General features: G+C 40.8%; 3 protein-coding genes and 3 non-coding genes across 6 annotated transcripts; 1 reads left to right on the forward strand and 5 right to left on the reverse strand.

Annotated features, from left to right (window-relative positions):
• Nucleotides 1-710: 710 nt before the first annotated feature.
• Nucleotides 711-2,020, reverse strand: LOC100989678 (histone H2A type 1). The gene has a single exon (XM_003829694.6). The coding sequence runs from the start codon at nt 2,018-2,020 to the stop codon at nt 1,628-1,630; it is 393 nt and encodes a 130-aa protein (XP_003829742.1). The 3' UTR covers nt 711-1,627.
• A 313-nt stretch (nt 2,021-2,333) lies between these two features.
• On the forward strand, nt 2,334-2,714 carry LOC100987642 (histone H2B type 1-O). Its single transcript, XM_055113268.1, has one exon. It carries the CDS (start codon nt 2,334-2,336, stop codon nt 2,712-2,714), a length of 381 nt encoding a protein of 126 aa, XP_054969243.1.
• A 3,661-nt stretch (nt 2,715-6,375) lies between these two features.
• Nucleotides 6,376-6,438, reverse strand: LOC112440230 (U7 small nuclear RNA). Its single transcript, XR_003028406.1, has one exon. It is a non-coding gene; the product is annotated as a U7 small nuclear RNA (small nuclear RNA).
• Nucleotides 6,439-11,346: 4,908 nt separating this feature from the next.
• On the reverse strand, nt 11,347-11,418 carry TRNAM-CAU (transfer RNA methionine (anticodon CAU)). The gene has a single exon. It is a non-coding gene; the product is annotated as a tRNA-Met (tRNA).
• A 344-nt stretch (nt 11,419-11,762) lies between these two features.
• On the reverse strand, nt 11,763-11,833 carry TRNAG-GCC (transfer RNA glycine (anticodon GCC)). The gene has a single exon. It is a non-coding gene; the product is annotated as a tRNA-Gly (tRNA).
• An 8,200-nt stretch (nt 11,834-20,033) lies between these two features.
• Nucleotides 20,034-21,244, reverse strand: LOC100992274 (olfactory receptor 2B2). The gene has a single exon (XM_003829702.6). The coding sequence runs from the start codon at nt 21,165-21,167 to the stop codon at nt 20,226-20,228; it is 942 nt and encodes a 313-aa protein (XP_003829750.2). The 5' UTR covers nt 21,168-21,244; the 3' UTR covers nt 20,034-20,225.
• Between the last annotated feature and the right edge of the window lie 945 nt (nt 21,245-22,189).

Consider the following 22,189-nt stretch of genomic DNA (forward strand, 5'->3'; position numbering starts at 1 on the left):
TTTCACCATGTTGGCCAGGCTGGTCTCAAACTCCTGATCTCAAGTTATCCGCCTGCCTCGGACTTCCAAAGTGCTTAGATTACAGGCGTGAGCCACTGCGCTCGTCCTCCGCGCCACTTTTATTGTTTTCAACCAATCATGTTAAGATTCCCCCAATGAAAAGATAAGCTGACCTAGAATTTGTGTAGGTCAGTCGTACTCTTAAACTCATTTCCAATGGGTCATTTTTCCTATTTCGGATCGTGTAAAAATACATACAGTAGAACAACGTATTTGCTAGTATTTCCAAAAAGTAGTTCCGTTTTGTAACTGCTTAATTAAATCTTTTAATGACTGTACCAAGACCCAGAACAAAAACAATTTAAACTTAGGCTGGCACATTCTCCTCTAAAACACCAAAACTTTAGTTTTGTCCAGTGTGGTGTGGGGAAGGAGTTTGATAGGTGCTTGACTAAATGATACCAATAAATGGTATCTGACCTCTTCATTAACTGAGTTTAATGCAATCCAATGGCTGATTGGATTAATTATGTAAATCATTGCTTAATTTCATTAGCATGCGCGGAATTACAGGTTTGGGTCAGTGATTAGATTTTTGCCAGTGAATCTGGGTAGTTCTGACAACAGCATTTTATTAGGATGGAGATTTTAGTTGATCAAAGAACTACCAGGTTCTGGTATTGATAAAGACCCATGAAGACAACAAAAAGGTTAGTTTAACATTTATTATATTCACAGGAGCAAATGATCACCAGAAATACTTTTGTTTGGGTTTTGTTTTTCTTTTTTTGAGACGGGGTCTCGCTTTGTCACCCAGGCTGGAGTGCAGTGGCGAGGTCATGGCTCACTGAAATCTCAAATTCCTGGGATTCAAGTGTTCCTTCTGCTGTCAGTCCGCCAAATACAGGCGAGGGCCTCTGCGCCTGGTATTTTTTTTTTTTTTTTTTTTTTTTTTTAGATGGAGTCTCGCTCTGTCGCCCAGGCTGGAGTGCAGTGGCGTGATCTCGGCTCACTGCAACCTCTGCCTCCTGGGTTCAAGCGATTCTCCGGCCTGTCTCCTTAGTAGCGCTCGCCACCATGCCCGGCTAATTTTTGTGTTTTTAGTAGGGACAGGGTTTCACCATGTTGGCCTGGGTGGTCTCGATCTCTTGACCTTGTGATACACCCTCCTCGGCCTCCCAAAGTGCTGGGATTACAGGCGTGAGCCACCGCGCCCAGCCATTTTTTTTTTTAAGAGGCAGGGGTCTCGTTATCAGGGTGGTCTCGAACTCCAGGTCCCTAGAGATTTCTCCCCTCCCCACCCACCTGCCTCAATTTCCCAAAATGCTAAGGACGCATAAACCACCGCGCCCGGCCCCAAGTTTTTTAAAGACGCAGGACAGTTTGTGGGGAGGGGACAATGAAGGAGGTTCCTTCATGTTATAAGGTAGCAGTTGGATAGTATTTACTAGGCCTGATTCAATACCTATATTTTACCCAATAGGAAAGTAATGACCTCAGTGCTTGAACTCGGCCACAAATTTCTGATAGGTTTGGAGAACAGAGTGCTCAGTTCTTCCGTAGAAATGGTGGGTGGCTCTGAAAAGAGCCTTTTGTCTTGTAAGTTTACATTTTTAAAGTTCAGCCCTTACTTGCCCTTAGCTTTGTGGTGGCTCTCAGTCTTCTTGGGGAGCAGTACGGCCTGGATGTTAGGCAGAACACCGCCCTGAGCGATGGTAACTTTACCAAGCAGCTTGTTGAGCTCCTCGTCGTTGCGGATGGCCAGCTGCAAGTGGCGCGGGATGATGCGGGTCTTTTTGTTGTCGCGGGCTGCGTTGCCCGCCAGCTCCAGGATCTCGGCAGTTAGGTACTCCAGCACCGCCGCCAGGTAAACCGGCGCGCCGGCCCCGACCCGCTCAGCGTAGTTGCCCTTGCGGAGCAGGCGGTGCACTCGTCCTACGGGAAATTGGAGCCCAGCTCTGGAGGAGCGGGTTTTGGCCTTGGCGCGAGCCTTGCCGCCTTGCTTGCCACGTCCAGACATGGTAAAACGACCTGTGGCCTAAGTCAGAAAGTGAGTGGAAGGAACCTACAGGGAGGCGCATTTTATAGCAGCTGCTGGGCGCGAAAAAGAAGCTGGGCCATTGGCTAAGCTTGCAGCTTCCTCTTAATGCAAATGAGGTTTCTGAATATACGTGTTTTGATTGGACTATATTGATATCAACGTCATCTGAGTAACTTCCAGTCAGACAGAAGAATTTCTCAATCTCATCTGCATATAGACTTGTAAATAAATAGGGCATAACCCAGCTTGTCCTCATTCTTGTTATTTGAGTGCTCTTTCACTCTCCTCCGCCATGCCCGACCCGGCTAAATCTGCTCCTGCCCCCAAAAAGGGCTCCAAGAAAGCCGTAACCAAGGCCCAGAAAAAGGACGGCAAGAAGCGCAAGCGCAGCCGCAAAGAGAGTTACTCTATCTACGTGTACAAGGTACTGAAGCAAGTCCACCCCGACACCGGCATCTCATCGAAGGCCATGGGCATCATGAACTCCTTCGTCAATGACATCTTTGAGCGCATCGCTGGCGAGGCTTCCCGCCTGGCGCATTACAACAAGCGCTCGACCATCACCTCCAGGGAGATCCAGACGGCCGTGCGCCTGCTGCTGCCCGGGGAGCTGGCCAAGCACGCCGTGTCCGAGGGCACAAAGGCCGTCACCAAGTACACCAGCTCCAAGTGAGCTCTCACAGCTGCCGGCAATCCAAAGGCTCTTTTCAGAGCCACTCACGCTTCCAGAGAAAGAGCCTGTGCATTTTGCTTGTAGTCTTTTGGGTGGGCTCCGGCCGGCCTCCATTAGGAGGGAAGACGGCGGGAAAAGGCAAGCTAAGCTCCCTAGGCTTTTTGCGTGTGAGTATAGACGCTCCATCAGACAAATTTAGCTTGGGTTCTTAGATACCCTTGGGGAAAAAGGCTTGCAGTTGTGCTTTAAGCTATAATTACAAGTTTGCTTTCGGTTTTCGGTTACTTTCCTTTTGTGGTTTTTTTTTTTTTTTTTTTTTGAAATGGAGTCTTGCTTGGCTCTGTCGCCCAGGATAGAGTGCAGTGCCGCGATCTCGGCTCACTGCAAGCTCCGTCTCCCGGGTTCAACCAATTCTGCTTCGGCCTCCTAAGTAACTGGGATTACAGGCGCCCGCCACCGTGCCCGACTAATTATTGCATTTTTAGTAGAGACGGAGTTTTACCGTCTTGGCCAGGCTAGTCTCGAACTCCTGACCTCGTGATCCACCCATCTCGGCCTCCCAAAATGTTGGGATAACAGGCGTGAGCCATCGCGCGCGGCCGGGTTATTCTTTCAGTGCCTGTAACGTCCCCCTTTGATTGGTCAACGCTCTATTTGAAAAGCCCGCCAAGGGCTGCAATTTGCCAGATAGTCTCATCCGGGTTGTTTTTCGAAGAGGTTCTCCCGGAATGGAAATGACCGTTATCTGCAGGAGTGCATCGGACTCTGGCGCCATGAGCCGGAAGCTGTGAATTAACCGTCCCACTTACTGCAGTTGTACGGATCCTGGGTGACATTGACTTACCGGTGTCCATTTTCCATACACTTTAGAGAATAGGCATCTCGTCTGGCATCGCTGCAGATATGTTAGGGTGGGTTGAAATTATTGGTGTCAAAGCGGGACGGGAAACATTAAAGGCTAAGGAAGCTCCTTTAGGATAAAATGTTGAACAAAGAACCTGGCAACTTGGGAAAGCCGCTTTTTTGCAATGTTAATCAGTTGGCCTTGGGGAGGGAGGTGTGCCAGGATTAGCTGGGGCGGGGGCAGCGTTCAGGCTGGGATTTTAAAGTCCATGATTAGGAATCCTGAGATAGAAGTTGGAGAACCCTGCGTTTAAAGAGAAGCGGACCCCAGAAGAGATCACAGAAATAGGAGGTAAACCAAGAGCGTGCGAGTACAAGGGAGTGGAGACTTTTCAAGGCATGATCCCCTCTTCTCAACAGTGCCTGAATTCTCATAGCATTGCATCCTCTTCCACTGCGTTATCCCCTCTTCAATAAATTACTTCTATTGTAAATCTTTAGCAGCAAAATAGCAAGCCCCTCCACAATTCCACTCCAGGCTTTAAAATCACCCCTTAACTTTTCCTTTATTTTCCTGACGTCACTTCCTTTGCAGCTATGGGTGGAAGGCTATCTCGGACGAATAGTCTCGTCTCTGTCACAGGTGACAAACAGCCCCGAATTATGCCAATTGGTTAGTGGGTCGTTCAAAATACATTGTAGGATTTGCCGTTCACTTCCCTAAAATGTTCTCTTCCCCAGTCCCCGTACCTCGTCATTAAAGTTTGGTGCCTCGGGCTTGGCGACAGAGCTTATCGACAAGCTAAGTTACTTGGAGAGCAGTCCCCTGATTTCATCATGTTCTTTAACTTGGCATCACATTTGTCCCCTCCTTTCATTCCTCTTCGCTCTCTTTTTCGAGATTCGTTTCTCCCTGCCCATCCCGCGTCCTTGAGAGAACATCTGAGGGGTGATTAGCCTCCGAGTGGGTGAGAGAGTACGTGTGGCCTTCTCCTGCCATCTTGTGGCAAAAAAGCAAAAGCACAAGTTCAAGGCGTTGTGTTTTCCAGCCCCAGTTAAAATGCTTTCCTCTTAACTTTCTACTGAGTCAGTGGGCTAGGGCAGGGTTTCCATTTTTCACTCCTTTTAATTGCAGGATTCAAGTTTCTTCAAGAGTTGTTAGTGCGGAGGTTAAAAGGGAGCGGGAGGGGGGCGGGGGAGTTAATAGGAAGAGCGAGGAGTGGGTAAGGGAGAAAGTCCTGTTGAGCTTTGTGATCTGGTCAGAGCTGTCCAAAAGAAATAAACAAATAAAAAAAGCCAAAATGCTTTATACCCTAAAATAAATAATAATACGATCGTGCTTTCTAGTTCTATTAGATTAAGTCCCCACACTTACAACTCAATTTAACCTTAATTATCTGTTTAAAGGCCCTGTCTTCAAATACCAACCACACTGAGGGCTGGGACTTCGACATGAAGTTGTTTTCTTTTGTTTTGTTTTTTGAGACAGAGTCTCACTCTGTCGCCCAGGCTGGAGTGCAGTGGCGCAATCTCGGCTCACTGCAACTTCCACCTCCTGGGTTCAAGTGATTCTTCTTCCTCAACCTCCTGAGTAGCTGAACTACAGACAGGCACCTGCCACAGCACCCAGCTAATTTTTGTGTTTTTAGTACAGACAGGGTTTCACCATGTTGTCCAGGCTGGTCTTGGACTCCCAAAGTTCTGGGATTACAGGCGTGAGCCACTGCACCTGGTCTGTTTTGGGGGAACACAATGAAGTCCATAACAGCACTTAAGACCATTTTCCATGCTTTCATCCCGACTTTCTATTCCAAGTTCTCCTTTATAAAATATCTACATTTAGCTTAATTTGCAGATAAGGTGACAGTTATGATATTCCTTAAACCAGAAGTTAAAAGTCAGTTGCTAACAAAGGCCCAGCACATTAGAGCAAAAACAGCTGGATATTAAAAATCATGCCTTATCTCTATAAAGAGAGGTGCTATTTGCTATTTTTCTTGAAACACACAGACTTCTGGCATATTTCATTTTTCCAGTTTTGATAGAGATAATTGACCAAGATATATTTCACTGTTTTCTTAATTCTGCTGTAAGAACAACCATAGCACAAGCGTATTGATAAATGCCAACTAATATGGAAACTAACAGGACCAGTGGTAACTTGAGAACTGAAGACAAAACCTGTGCAATTTGATTTCACTGATTTCTCCCTTCTAGCAATGCAAGTACAAGGACAGTGTGAATTCCAATTTTTCAAGAGTATATGCAGCTTAATGTGAAATATTATAAATTTTCAATACTGAGAGCTAATAAAAGATTTATATCATGGTACAGACTATTAAAAAAAAATGTCTGTTGACTTCATCAAGTCCTTCACCTCTAAAGTAGAGATCTCATGAAGCCCTTCATCCTTGAAGTTGAGATCTCTGGACATTAACAAAGACTCCTGTATCCATGACAAGCTTTTCACCAAGCTGCTCTTTCTGCCATCAGGGCCCAGATCAAATGCCCCGGCCTTCCCAACTTTCTAAATTCTCAGCTGAAAATAATTCATTCCTCACTTGGCCCCTCTGGATAAAGCATCAGGCCTCACATACATCAGGCATTCAAGAGTTATTTTCTGCCAGTTAAGTAAACAGATACAGTGAACTAAAAGAAAAAACAAAAAATTCAGTTCTCACAGCTATGAGGTAAAAGTGGTGAAAGATGTTTGGAGTTGTTCATTGTGGATTGAGTAGTTACCTGGGTAAATAAGCCAGTTCTTTTCTATTTATGTTACATTTTCTTATTTTTTTATTAATGTTATTCTTTGTGGGGGTGGGGACTTCCCAGCAAAAACCAGAAGGCCTGCTAGACAAATTCTAAAAGAGCTGTAACACTATTTTTTATTATTAATATTATTCTTAATTGACAAATCATAATTATATACATTTTTGACAGAGAGTGTGATGTTTCGATATATTGTTGGGGCTCAGAAACTATAACCCAAAATGAAGGCCTCAGCAGCAGCCTCAGAAGCAGAAGCTTTTCCCTGACCTCCTGCCCTTCTGTCTCTGATCTATCATTCTCCCTCAAGGTTAGCCACAGAAACTAGAATCTCTCTTCCCCAAGGCAGGTCATAAAAACCAGAATCCTTTTTCCCCAAAGCCAGCCGTAAAACCTACAAATATTACTCTAGCTCCCCTCACCCACCCTATTCCCCAAGGCTTTTTGTATGAAAACTGGCCATTTATGGTCAGAAATTGTCTGCCCTACCTTGTTTGACTGTAGGTCATAAGACCCCTATTCCAGAGAGGGACCTGCCCCATACCCAGAAGGAAGGAATGCTGCTCAGAGAGACCAAGAAGAATCTGGACAGACAGGCCTTGCTGGGTTTCCCTACTCTGTTTACTATCATTAGATCCTGCCCTTCATGTCCAATCATTTCTACAAGGCTGTCCATACTTTATAGAACCTTAAAAACAAATGGACAATTTCCCCTGTATCTTTAGGCCTTCATTTTGAAGGGCTCCCATGTCACGTACAACTGTGATCAAATAATTTTTTTTCTTCTATTCATCTGCCTTTAGTCAGTGATTTTCAGCAAACCTTCAGAGGGTGAAGGGGAAGCTTTCCTTTACTGTGTAATGTAATTCAAGGAGTTTTTCTTTCTTTTCCTTTTTTTGCCTTCACTCTGTTGCTGAGGCTGGAATGCAGTGGCATGATCCCGGCTCACTGCAATCTCCACCTCCCAAGCTTAAGCCTCATGTCTCAGCCTCCCAAGTAGCTGGGACCACAGGTATGCACCACCATGCCCAGATAATTTTTGTGCTTCTCATAGAAGCGGTTTCACCATGTTGGCCAGGCTGGTCTGGAACTCCTGGACTCAAGTGATCCACCCACCTTGGTCTCTGAAAGCTGGGATTTTCATGTGTGAGCCACCGTGCCTGGCCTCTTGCCTCTATAACGTATACTGAAGGAGTCCAGGAAATATCATCCCAAAGTATGCCGCATTGTTATGCTGATTACTTCCCACTAAAGTTATTTGGGAAATAGCAAATGCACAGAGAGGGGCTTTTTCTCAATCTCCTTTATTTGACTAAATGCAGATTCTCCAGGAGAAGGAAGTCAATTAATCATGAAAATTCTTCCTAGGAATTTTTATCTATCTTGGGAAGATTAACAGCAACAGAATTGGAACTGAGAAAAGACTAGAAATTGGCTCCTCCTCCAGATAGGCCACTATCTATTCTGAAAGTCCATTCCTGTTTTCATTATAGTACCCTTCCTAGGTCGCTCCAACTCCCCTTTCTCCTTACTCCTGTATTTAAATAGAGAAAGAATTTAAGTTATAAAGAGTTGATAAAATGCTGAATGATTCCGAGTGATGAATGTGGAAAGGAGGTGTGGAGAGAGGAAAGCTAGTCTCAGTACCCTTTTCCTCCAAACCTGACCAGTTCTTGGCCAGAGAAATAGTCTCCCACACAAGGAGTCTCCAGGTGTCTCTAAGAAATTCTGAGGTTTGAAAATCTCTTTAGTTGGCATCCAAAAGAATAAAATGGGCAACTGAGGATTAATAATTTGAGGAATTAGAAAGTTTAAGTTCTATCCACTACTCACCCTGGCTGCCATCACTTCATTTTATGTAATTTACTGGATTGTCTGTTCTTCCTGGTCTCTTTTTCCTCAACTAAAAGTGATTTCCAAAGTCTCTTCCAGAAGAAATAGTTGGCTTCTGAAAATAGATCTCATCCATATGGATCACATGAAGCTATCACTAACAAATGTGACATATGATAAGATTTCTTTCAATCATGGAAAAAGTAGTTCTACACTGCCAACGTAAATAACAGAGGGAGGCTCTCTAAAAGAAAATATATTTTGGGGGAATAGAGCATTGTAATGGGAATATGCATGCCAGAGTAAACAAGTTGAGTATATAAGAAGGTAAAAAAGACAAGGTTAAAAAATCAATTATTTACATAATTGTTTAGAAAGAATTATCCTTGACTATAAAGATTGAGGACTAAACTCTGATTTTTATCTTGCCCAAATTCCCATCTAAGGGGTCTGGGGAGTCATACCCTACAAATCATAAATTCTCATCAGATGGGTTTTATTTAACCCTATATATCATGACTTACTTTCCAACCTGACTCTGGCATAAAACATTATGAGACAAGGAAGAAAATCAAAATATTTTACACCAAAAAACATGTTTCTTTGCCATATTTTGAAATGGCCCTGCAAAGTTGTTTTTTTGTGTGTGGGAAAATTTGTGTCTGTAAAGAATCTCTATTAACATAGCTAGATCTTTTTCTTCCAGACCCTCCCAATCCTAAAGAGATTAACTAAGATCTGAGTAGGAAACATTTGTTATCATCTATTGTCTCTAAGGGCAGCCACTGTTAAGACTTCAAAAGAACTTGGTCTCAGGTTCTTAACCTGAACACTCCCTTTCTATCAATCCCAGGTCTTTAGACAAATTCAACCAATTGTCAACCAGAAAACGTTTAAATTCACCTGTAGTGTGGAAGCACCCCACCCTGACCCCCCACCCAATACTCCTGCCCCGCCTGGGCGTCCTGCCTTTCTGGACCAAACCAATGTATTTCTTAAATGTATTTGATTGATGTCTCCTGCCTCCCTAAAATGTATAAAACCAAGCTGTGCCCCGACCACCTTGGGCACATGTTCTTAGGACCTCCTGAGGGGTGTGTTACAGGTCATGGTCATATTTGGCTCAGAATAAATCTCTTCAAATATTTTACAGGGTTTGACTCTTTTCATCGACAAGATCAATAACAAAGGTAACACCAGTTCAAGGTTAGACAGACAGTTACTGGATGGATGTCCTTATAAAAATATTTTTGTGTAAATTTGCAAGGGCCTTTATACAAGGTTGTGGTTTTTACAATGTTTTGTGATAGTTTTTATGATCAGACATACAAATATAAAAACCCACTCCTCATGGCCTTCCTGGGCTCTATTTGTCAGAGTTTTCTTAACATTAGTGATTACATTTTGATTCTGACAACTTTCACAATACAGTGACAGTGTGCTCTCAGGCCCCAAAGTGTCTGTCTTTACAAAATGACTATCTCTATATAGCTGCTCTCTTTTCAGTTTCGTGCTTGCTAATAGGAAACTATATACAGAAAGAAGAATGGCAGCCTTGTACAAGATTAGGAGGTAAATTGAATTCACTACTTTGCAAGGAGGCTCTGTCTGCCGTCACAATATCCAAGAACAAACTGAAAATTCATTTCTTAAATAGGATCCAGGAGAAAATAGAAAGTAGAGTTCCATTTTTCTTGGCTTTTTTTTTCTTTTAGATAAATCACATGTGCCTCTGATTATCTGTGTGATTAGAAAGTTTCTTATTGAGAACAGTGTTGGAGTTTGAGACCACCCTGGCCAACATGGTGAAACCCCGTCCTTACTAAGAATAAAAAAAATTAGCTGGGAGTGGTGGTGCTCACCTGTAATCCCATCTACTTAGGAGGCTGAGGCAGGAGAATTGCTTGAACCCAGGAAGTGGAGGTTGCAGTGAGCTGAGATGGTGCCATGGCACTCCAGCCTGGGCGACAGAGCAAGACCGTCTCAGAAAAAAAATTGTATTGCCATGGGCCTATATATAAGCAAGAGTGAAAATGAAATGGGACAGATGAACATCAAAGTCATAATAGACTTGACCTGAGAAAGTCGATAACAGGTCTGGGGATGGAGTTGAAGAATACTTAAATTTCATGAGTGTTTTCCTCTTTTCTCTAAATATAAAAGAGATTTGTAGTTTACATGTCATGATGTTAAATAATAGATCAAATCCATGTGGTCACTTTTGAACTGTTCTATACTTTTTTAAAAGGTGAAATAAGATGGTGAGTAATGAGGAATACTGATGTTTCGGTTTGGTGAATTGGAAATTGTGGCTATTAACTAATATTTACCAACTCACCAGTGTCTAAGATGTGCCAGGACTTGTTCTAGGTATGATGGCAACCACAATGCCAAAACACAAAAATCTGTCCTTGTAAATTTACTTCCCATGAGAGAGAAAATACTAAATCAATAAAGACACAATATGCTGCATAGTAATAAGTGCTAAGGAAGAAAACAGACTAGGAGCAAGACATTTTTTGGAAGAGTTGTTATTCAAAATAACTTCACGGTCTGGCGAGAGGGTTCACGCCTATAATCCCAATACTTTGGGAGGCCAGGGCAGGATAATCATCTGAGCGCAGGAGTTTGAGACCAGACTGGGCAAAAAAAGTGAGACACCTTCCTCCCACCCCCCATCTCTCCAAAAAAAAAAAAAAAAGAAAAAAATTCAGCTGGGCTAGGTGGGTAGCACCGGTAGCTCCAGCTACTCAGAAGGCTGCTTAAGCCCACAAGTTCGAAGTTGCAGTGAGCTATGATCGCACCACTTGCACTCCAGCCTGAGTGACAGAGTGAGGCCCCGTCTCAAATAAAATATAAAATAAAATAATAAAAATAAAATAAATACTTCCAGTTCTCTTTAACTGAATCTCTAAAAATTAGCTACCTGTAAACTTGGAACTCTAAACTAAATTATAGTTTACAAACTGGTAGTATGCTGAGGTGGAGATATTTCAGCTCATGGACTTAGTATCAATTCCTGCTCTGTAAGATGGGGTACCTCTAATTTCTTAACTGAAAGCTGCTTCCTGATTTTCTCCTCGAAGGCATGTGAATGCTTCCATTTGCTGTCACTTTTCCTTTGATTGAGCTAGCAAGGGAAGGAAGGTTGGTGAGAGGAAGTCGTAAGTATCTTTTTAGAAAAACGAAATAGCAGAGGATGGTTTCGATCCATCGACCTCTGGGTTATGGGCCCAGCACGCTTCCGCTGCGCCACTCTGCTCTACACGGTAGTAGGTACTTGCAGTGAATTCTTTATGATGTTTTCCTCAAAACTTGGTGGGGATTTTGGTTTTTTGGTATGGTTAAATAAATCTGATTTCCACACCCCACCAAGGGCCACTAGTTCTATTTATGCTGCAAACATGAGGATGAGTTCAGCGTGTATTGGTATCAAACATTCTGAAAGCAAAAAAAAACCTCGATGTTTCTGTAAGAAAACAGCATGTCGCTGGCCTGCCTGCTTTATCATGTAGTCAAAATGTAAGAGTAAGGCAAAAAAGGCATAGGCAAAATACCCACCTTCTGAAATAGAATACGTAGTTTTCAAGAATAAAACATCATCGCTGCATTGGCCGGGAATCGAACCCGGGCCTCCCGCGTGGCAGGCGAGAATTCTACCACTGAACCACCAATGCCTCGCGTACGAAAAAGCCTTGTCGTCTCTAGGAAGGCTTTGTCGTCTTTCAGGAATCCAACTAATACCATAGGCTGTGTTTTCAAAACGATATTTAGGTGGCTTTCCGTTCTTATTGAATAGAGCCTCTTAATAGAGCCTTCTTCCCTTTTCAGGAAGAAAAAAATCCCTTTCACTGTAACTTCAAAGCGTCTCCTGCAACACTGGAGGCTGGCCCACGTGTGGGCGGCCCGGCTCCCGCACGGTCTCCGCGGCGAGGTTGGACTGCTCTGGCTGGGCCAGCACCTCCGCCCCGCGGGTCGCGGGCGCCTGCGCTGACTATATATAATAATATAGCCAATTCTTTTGATTAATATTATTGTGGCTACCTTTTCCAACCTTTTACTATTTACTTATGTGTGTCATTATATATACATATATATACACATACACACACATATATGTATTTTATTTTATTTTATTTTATATATTTTTTGAAACAGAGTCTCCCTCTGTCACCCAGGCTGGAGTGCAGTAGCACGTTTCATGGCTCACTGCAACCTCCGCCTCCCGGGTTCAAGCGATTCTAGTGCCTCAGCCTTCCAAGTAGCTGGGATTACAGGTGTGCTGCTACCGTGTCCTGCTAATTTTCATATTTTTAGTAGAGACGGAGTTTCCCCATGTTGGCCAGGCTGGTCTCAAACTCCAGACCTCAAGTGATCCACCCACCTCAGCCTCCCAAAGTGCTGGGATTACAGGCGTGAGCCACCATGCCCGGCGAATGTCCTTATATTTAAAGCACCTTTCTTATAGACAGCATATAGTGGGCCTTGCTTTTTTATCAGTCTGATGATCTGTGTCTTTTTGTTGGAGCATAATGTGGGACACATTTTGGTACTGGAAATGATGTTTAAAGAAAAAACCTGTGACATATTTATGGGAATATGATTGTTACTCTTAATGTAAATAATTTAGAAAAGTAAAATACGATAAATATGACAGTGTATTCTGTGTCTATATTTAAATTATACACAGAGAGACAGACGGTATTATCTTCCTAATAATTCCACTATCCATATGGTGCTAATACTTATGCACCTTTTAAAAACTATATCGATCTCTTGTATCTGCAAAAAAGATTTTATTTTTTCACCAATTTTTGCCCTGTGGTCAACTCAGTGTATGTACTGAAAAATGATATAATCTATGTGTTTGTTGTTTTAAACAGGAAAATGTATACAGTTTACAAATTCTCATGATAGTAATTATACTACAAGTAGGAATAAAGTTGGATTCCTGCTAATTTCCTTAAGAATCTAAAATTTAAAAAATCTGATCCTTCAAAAGTAAATTTTATGCTCTTTTCTTTGGAAGATGATGGACTATATAGCCCTAAGTGATACAGATGATGCAGTACCATGAATGATGGCCCTTCCCAAAAGATATGTCTACGTGATAATCACTGGAATCTGCAAATGTTACCTTATATGGAGAAAGATGTGATTAAGAATCTTGGGAGGAGGGATTTATTCTAGATTATCTGAGTGAATTCTAAATGCCATCATGAATCCCTGTAAGAGACAGGTAAAGAGGGATTTGACTGAGGCTCACACAGAAAAGAAAGAGATGAAAATGAAGCCAGAGCTGAGAGTGATGTGGCCACAAGACAGGGACGAGCAGGGCATGCCCATAGTCACTAGAAACCAAAAAAAGCAGAAACAAGTTCATCACCACCACCACACCTCGTCTGCCCACCCACCCACCACCCTCCAGAGAGAACATGGCCTTGCTAGTACCTTGATTTCAGACTTCTGGCTTCCAGAACTGTGAGATAATAACTTTCTATTGTTTTAAGCCGTCAAGCATATGGCAATTGGTTATGAAAGCCCTAGGAAACTGATACAGTTGATTGCTTCATTGTATCCTTTATTTAAATATTCCATTATACCCCATTTTTTATCTTCAGGAAGTTTTTTTAAAATCTAACCAAATTTCTCCTATATTGTAGTTGACAGAGCCATACACTTTTTGGATGGAAAGGGATCTTGAAAGGGATCTTATAAGTCACGTAGTCCAACTTCCCTTGGACTACTTCTCATATTTGAAAATCATCTCCACAGATATTTACCCATTCAAGCCATTTCATGTTTACTAGCGTTGACTTCTGTATGCTAAATCAGAATAGCTTCCATCCAGTTCTTTCCTTGGAATCAACTCAATTTCTTTTACATGACATTATTCCAAAGGTTTAGTTATATCTATCATTTTCTCTGCTGCTTTTGTTTCTTTGGTCATTAACAGAAATTGTTATCACAAATGTTATTTCACAAAAGGAAATTCCTAAAACAGAATTTAAAAAGGAAAGACATTAGGTAGATTGTTTAATTCAATCTCTATTTTATATAGAATTCTATTTTCCCTCATTGCCAGAAATGGTCAGCTATTTCATCATGGTATAACATCTATTTGTGTGTGTGTGTGTGTGTGTGTGTGTGTGTGTCCTTATATCATGCTCAGATCTACTTTTTAATTTTTATGCATTAGTAGAATTTCTAACCTTTATGAAACAAACTAAGCTATGCACATGATTTCCCTTTAAATACCTGAAGAAAGCTACTGCTTCATGATTTGACAAAGCATTTTCTACCCAGCATTGAAAAAATCAATGCCTTCAATAATTCTTCAAGAGGCATGATGTTCTGATTTTTCAATTCTCTAGTCATTATTTTGTGTAGGCGTTTTAGTTTTATAATGTATCTCTTAAAATATAAATCCTCAAACTAAAGCCAATAATCTACATGTTTTATTATCCATATGTCTTAGCTGGTATGGGATTCACTGCCAATCATATTTCTATTAATACTATTATGTAGTATATAATTGAAGTAAATGTGTTTGTCTTGATTTACGTGAAATTTCATCCTTTTATTTATTGCTTTTAGTTTTTAATTTTATTTCTGACTTCTTTGGAATTATTACTTTCCCAAAGTTTAGTGTCATTTTTAACTTATGAAGTCTGTTCTCTTTAAATTCATGCAAGTTATTTATAAGTGCATATTCTAGTAGGATAAAACACTTAAGTCTTATAATAATAATATTTTCATGGTGATAGTGTTTTATTAATCACCTTCTGAGTGAGGTTTTACAAAAAGATAGGGAGAAATGGAACTGCTTTAACATTTTGGTCATTATTGCTCCATATTGTACAGAAGTAGAATAAGAATTGTTTGCAAATTCTATTCGGAAATCAAGATTTATGGAAGTCCTAGCCAGAGCAATCAGGCGAGAGAAAGAAGTAAAACACATCCAAATAGAAAAAGAAGTGCAACTATCTCTGTTCACTGAGGATGTAATTCTATCCCTAGAAACCCTGAAGACTTTGCCAAAAGTCTCCTGGAACTGATAAACGACTTAAAGTTTCAGGATCCATTTACATGCAAAAATTAGTAGCATTTCTATACAGAAATAATGTTCAAACTGAAGCCAAATCAAGAAGGCAATCCCATGTACAATAGCTACACACACACAAAATTACCCAGGAAGACATCTAATGAAGGAGGTGAAAGACCTCTATTAGGCCGGTCGCAGTGGCTCACGCCTGTAATCCCAGCACTTTGGGAGGCCGAGGTGGGCGGATCACGAGGTTAGGAGATTGAGATTGAGATCATCCTGGCTAACACGGTGAAACCCTGCCTCCACTAAAAATACAAAAAAATTAGCCGGGCGTGGTGGCAGGCGCCTGTAGTCCCAGTTACTCTGGAGGGTGAGGCAGGAGAATGACGTGAACCCAGGAGGCGGAGCTTGCAGTGAGCCGGGTGCAGTCAGTGAGCCGGGATCGCACCACTGCACCCCAGCCTGGACGACAGAGTGAGACTCTGTGCAAAAAAAAAAAAAAAAAATCTCTATTAGAAGAACTACAAAACACTGCTGAAGAAATAATAGATGACACAAACAAATGGAAAAACATTCCATGCTCATGGATTGGAAGAGTCAATGTTGTTAAAACGGTCATATCACACAAAGCAATCTACAGATTCAGTGCTATTCCTACCAAACTACGAACATCATTTTTCACAGAAGTAGAAAAACTATTCTAAAATGCATATGGAACCAAAAAAAAGCCCCACTGCCCAAAGCAATCCTAAGAAAAAAGAACAAAGTTAGAGTCATCACATTACCTGACTTCAAACTATCCTATAAGGCTACAGTAACCAAAACAACGTGGTACTGGTATAAAAAGAGACACATAGACCAATGGAACAGAATAGAGAACTCAGAAATAAAGTCACAAACATATAGCCATCTGATCATTGACAAAAATAAGCAATGGAGAAAGGACTTCCTATTTAATAAATCATGCTGGAATAGCTGGCTAGCCATATACAGAAGAATGAAACTGATGAAACTGGACCCTTATGTGTCACCACAAAGATTAACTAAAGATGGATGCAAGTTTTAAATGTAGGACCTCAAACTACAAGAATCGAAGAAGAAAACCTGGGAAACACCATTCTGAACATGGGCCTTGGGAAATAATTTATGACTAAGTCCTCAAAAGCAATTGCAACAAATACAAAAATTGACAACTGGGACCTAATTAAACTAAAGAGCTTCTGCATAGCAAAAGAAACTGCCAACAGAGTAAACAGACAACCTACAGGATTGGAGAAAATATTTGCAAACTATACATCCAACAAAGGCATAATGTCCAGAATCTCTAAGGAACTTAAACAATTGAACAAGCAAAAAGCAAATAACACCCATTAAAAATGGGCAAAAGAAATGAACAGACACCTCTTGAAAGAAGACATACAAGCAGCCAACAAACATGAAAAAATGTTAATCATCACTAATCACCAGAGAAATGCAAATCAAAACCACAGTGAGATATTATCTCACACCAGTTGGAATGGCTATTATTAAAAAGTCAAGAAACAACAGATGCTGGCAAGGCTGTGGAGAAAAGCGAATACTTATACACTGTTGGTGGGAAAGTAAATTAGTTCAGCCATTGTGGAAAGCAGTTTGGGGATTTCTCAAACAACTTAAAACTGTTCCACTCAGCAATTCCATTACTGGGTATATATCCAAAGGAAAACAAATCCTACCAAAAAAGCACATGAACTCATGTGTTTATCACAGCACTATTCACAGTAGCAGAGACATGGAATGAACCTAGGTGCCCACCAACAGTGAATTAGATAAAGATATATGTGGTATACATATATACCACAGAATACTAGGAGTAATAAAGAAAAAATCATGTCATGTGCAGCAACATGCAGCTACAGGCCATTAACCTAAGTGAATTAACACAGGAATAGAAAACCAAATACCATATGTTCTCACTTATAAGTGGGAGCTAACCATTGGGTACTCATGGACATAAAGATGGCAACAGTAGACACTAGGGACTACTAGAGTGGGTAGGCAGGGTGGGGGACAAGAGTTGAAAATCTAACTGTTGGTACTGTGCTGAGTACCTGGGTGACAAGATCAATCATACCCAAAACCTCACTATCACAAAATATACCCAGGTAACAAACCTGCAAATGTACCCCCGAATCTAAAATAAAAGTTGAATTTAAAAAAAAGAAAACAGAAATCAAGAATTGTAGGCTGGGTGCAGTGGCTCACGCCTGTAATCCCAGCACTTTGGGAGGCCAAGGCAGGTGGATCACCTGAGGTCAGGAGTTCAAGACGAGCCTGGCCAACATGATGAAACCCTGTCTCTACCAAAAACACAAAAATTAGCCAGGCTTGATGGTACTTGCCTGTAATCCCAGCTACTTTCCATAGGCTGAGGCAGGAGAATTGCTTGAACCCAGGAGGCGAAGGTTGCAGTGAACTAAAATCGCGCCACCATACTCCAGCCTGGGTGACAGAATGAGACTCCATCTAAAAAAAAAAAAAAAATTATTATACATACCTCTATAAAATAGTTTAGTAATTGTCGTTCTAAATGAAGCCAGAATATATATGTATATAGTCACAAGTAACTGATGGCAAAATATACATAAAATTTTGTCATATGGCTTTAGAACTTACCAATATGCAATTTATTAGATCAATTGATGGCTCATTTTAAAAAATGTAAAATACTTCAATCTCCATCACTCTGGTTTCTCTACTATTTTCTCATAATTCTTTAAAGGACCCTGACATTGCCTTTGAGCTGACATCAAAATTTGTCTCTGGAAATCTGGTATATCATTTAGTTGGACTTTAAGATATGAATGCATTTTTATTAAGGAATGTCCCCTCATATTTCAATATACTCTATTAGTGTTTTGCTCCTATTTTTCCTTTAAGTTATAACTCATTTCTAAAAATAAAGGATAGAAACTCAACAAGCAACATAACTTTATTTATTTTAACTGTTAGCACAGCTGTTCCTAAAGTGTGGTCTCCTGACAGGCAACATAAGTATTACCTGGAAATTTGTAGAAATGCAAATTATCAGGCCCCACCCCAGACTTACTGCATTGGAAGGTCTGGGGGTAGGTGACCCCCACTAATCTGAATTTTAAAAGCTCTACAGATGATTCTGATGCAAGTTAAAGTTTTAAGATCCACCATGTTGGGTTAGAATTATGCTGAAATTTATGTTGTTACTGTAAGGTTTTCAAGTAAAACATTCTAATTGTATTTCTTAGTTATTGCATTTTATACTTTTATGACATATTTGATAAAAGAAAAAATTGGAAAAAGAATAATAATGAAGAAGCAGTTAATATAATGATAGCGTAACTCACAAAGTCAACAAAATAACAAACTTATAGTGTTTATTTTCTTTAGCACTTTTATGGGCTCTGAAGGCCATATGGAAGAAGTTGAAATTATGATCTATGCTACCTCAAGGGAACTAACATGAAATTAATAAGCATTTCTTTTTGTACAAGAAATGTGCATTAAACAAGCTGTGGACATCATTATATAATGTGCTTTTTTAATGACTTAACCTATAAGTGCTTTCTTTTTTTTTTTTTTTTTTTTGAGATGGAGTCTCGCTCTGTTGCCCAGGCTGGAGTGCAATGGCGTGATCTCAGCTCACCGCAACCTCCGCCTCCTGGGTTCAAGCGATTCTCCTGCCTCAGCCTCCCAAGTAGCTGGGACTACAGGCGCACGCGGTCATGCCTGGCTAATTTTTGTATTTTAGTAGAGACGGGGTTTCACCATTGTTGCCCAGGCTGGTCTTGAACTCCTAACCTCAGGCAATCCGCCTGCCTCGGCCTCCCAAAGTGCTAGGATTACAGGCATGAGCCACCGCGCCCGGCCCCTATAAGTGCTTTCGAGGTTAAAAGGAGAGAGATAATATATACAGTAGAGGAATCATTTTAAAAGGTCAAAAGCAGGCATTTGATTTCAGTCTAAAATGTAGCTACAACTTTATTTGATAGATGGAATAGGACACTTCAACTTAGAAGTGGGAAGTACAGAAACAACAGAAGATCTAAGTAAAACTGGGGAGTGCAGAATTGTTGTGGATTTTAGTATTGTGTTGATGTGCGAATAGTGTTAAAATTTAAGCTAGGGCTGTTAACCTTATAGCGAAAATTAAGACAAGGTTTTGGATACTTCTGTTAGATCTACAATTGTCTGAAAAATAATTTGTGCCATGGAGTTTGTGTGTGTGTGTGTGTGTGTGTGTAAGGATGAGGGCATGTGTATATGTATCAAAATGTTTTGTTTCTGGCTTTTATTCTGGCTTCAGAGAAGTCTAAGACTCTTCCCGATGTATACAGACTAGTGCTAAGATGTTTGAGACCTTAAAGATTTCAAGGCTATGCTATTTTGAGAGTTCATAAAAGATCAGTTCTCAAGACTTGTGCAATGAATATATTTAGGCAGTAGAAAACAGATATAGTTCTCTGTCGACATTTTATTTGAAGATCACTATAATAGTTTTTCTAAGAATAGTAATAATAAAGCAATTTGGAGAGAATTAAATTATAATCTATGTAAAATTGAAGTCTTTAAAAGGCCTATAATTTGAGAATTCCTTGTTTTTTTATTAACACCCTTGCAAGCAACCTCTCAAAAGCTCCCTTTACATCTTTGTTTCTGTGTGTGTGTGTGTGTGTGTGTGTGCATGTGTGTGTTACTGAAGAGATGATTTCTGGATCAGAAAAGTCTAGTTTACACTGAATTGTACAAACATTGATGTAAAGTGTGACAAACCTTGAAAATGTTGTGATTACAGTTTTTGGTGCATTGGAAGGCCAATTCTGGGGGCTTGTTCAATGAAAATGTTTAGGCAACAGAAACAAATATAGCTTTTTGTCAAGGAAATTTTCTTTGAGGGAGATTACAATAGTTCTCTATAGTAATGACAAAAATAGGACAACTTGCGGAGAAGTTAGTAAGGTAAGTAAGCACTGTGTCTTTAGCAAAGCTTATCATTTGCATATTTCTTATTTCTTGATTAAGAAGACTCTTGCAACCAACCTCTTAAAGGCTTCCTTTACCTCTTTGTTCCTAAGTGTATATATAAGGGGATTCAGCATGGGTGCAATGATTCCACAGAAGAGAGAAACCATCTTTCCCCGGTCTTTGGAGCTGGGTGAAGGTGGTTGCAGGTACATGGAGATAGCTGTACCATAAAAAAGTGACACCACAATTAGATGGGAGCCACATGTCCCAAATGCCTTTCGTTGACCTTCAGCAGACTGGATTCTCAACACTGCTTGGACAATAAAAGCATACGATATAAGGATGAGTGTCACGGGTATTAGAAGGAATAGCACACTGATGAAGAATAGTTCAGCCTCATTTGCTGTTGTGTCAACACAGGACAACTTGAGCAGAGCAGGGACTTCACAGAAGAAGTGATCCACTTCTTTGTGACCACACAGTGGCATCTTAAGTGTCCAGGTGGACTGTAATACTGAATTGCTAAAGCCACTAATCCAGGATGCAGCTGCCAACTGGAAGCAGAGCCTCTGGTGCATGATAATTGAGTAATGGAGAGGCCAACAAATAGCTACAAACGTATCAAAGCACATGACGGCCAGGAGAAGACATTCTGTGGAACCCAAGGCCAGGAAAATGAAAAGCTGGGCCACACAGCCACCATAACTGATTACTTTCCTGGTGTTGCATATGTTTACCAGCATTTGTGGAACTGTACTTGTGGTATAGCAAAGGTCCAGGAGTGAGAGATTGCTAAGAAAAAAGTACACAGGGGTGTGGAGTTTGAAATCCACATGTGACACAAGAATTATTGTCAGATTGCCAAAGATTGTCAAGATATAGGAAAACAGAAACATCACAAAGGGTGGAATCTCTAGCCGTGGTTGATCTGAGAAACCTAACAGAATGAACTCCTGTGGGACACTCTTATTTACCCAATTCATGTTAAATGGTTCAACTCTTCGTTCTCTGAAATATAAGAAGTCAGGAAGTTAACAACACACTTCCTGATTTTGTCAGCTATAATCATTTTGCTATCAATTTACATAAAATTACAGACTGATCCAATTAATAATGTGAAAAAAGTATTGATAAAAATATAAATATTTATCCATCCAAGTATTTAAAAAGTGTTTATATATTTGTAACAGCATATTAGCAAATTCAATCGAATTTCAAGAATCTTTTTTTTTGAGGCAGAGTTTCGCTCTTTTGCCCAGGCTGGAGTGCAATGGCGCCATCTCGGCTCACCGCAACCTCCGCCTCCCAGGTTCAAGCAATTCTCCTGCCTCAGCCTCCCCAGTAGGTGGGATCACAGGCATGCGCCACCACCCCGACTAATTTTGTATTTTTAGTAGCGATGGGGTTTCTCCACATTGGTCAGGTTGGTCTCAAACCCCAACCTCAGGTGATCTGCCCACCTCAGCCTCCCAAAGTGCTGGGATTACAGGCGTGAGCCACTGTGCCCAGCCTAATTTCAAAAATCTTAAGCCATATTTTCAGTTTCCAAATTCACATAATGTATCCTTTGATATTTTACTGTTTGTAAATGTATTTTTCTCATTCTTCCTACCTAGATATCTACTGTGAGGTAGATGTAGATACAGTTTCCTGTCATTTGAATTCATTCTAATTTCTCTTCAAGTCCAGCGAGATTCCCTGATTGTAGAAATCAGTTAACATTAGTTAAAGCCACCTCCCATTATTCCCCTTCCGTCAAAAAAGCCATGTAGACAGTATCTAGTAAGTTATCAGACACAATTTAAGGAGACATATCCTTTTCGTTTTAGAAGCTCATAGAATTTGTATAGATTCCTTAGTAATATGATATTTGAAGGTGACAGGCTGGTCTCATATCCCTACCCTCTCTAATTAGTTACATTCATTATATTGGAATGCTTCTAACCCTTTGATCTCCACACTTCTCATTTGTAAAATGAAGATGATACAGTGGTTCCCCCTTTAT

Source organism: Pan paniscus, chromosome 5 (assembly GCF_029289425.2).
Source record: "Pan paniscus chromosome 5, NHGRI_mPanPan1-v2.0_pri, whole genome shotgun sequence".
NCBI lineage: Eukaryota > Metazoa > Chordata > Mammalia > Primates > Hominidae > Pan > Pan paniscus.

Excerpts from the sequence above, each read along its gene's own strand:
- LOC100989678 (XM_003829694.6), bottom strand. The coding sequence starts at position 2,020 with ATGTCTGGACGTGGCAAGCAAGGCGGCAAGGCTCGCGCCAAGGCCAAA.
- LOC100987642 (XM_055113268.1), top strand. The coding sequence starts at position 2,334 with ATGCCCGACCCGGCTAAATCTGCTCCTGCCCCCAAAAAGGGCTCCAAG.
- LOC100992274 (XM_003829702.6), bottom strand. The coding sequence starts at position 21,167 with ATGAATTGGGTAAATAAGAGTGTCCCACAGGAGTTCATTCTGTTAGGT.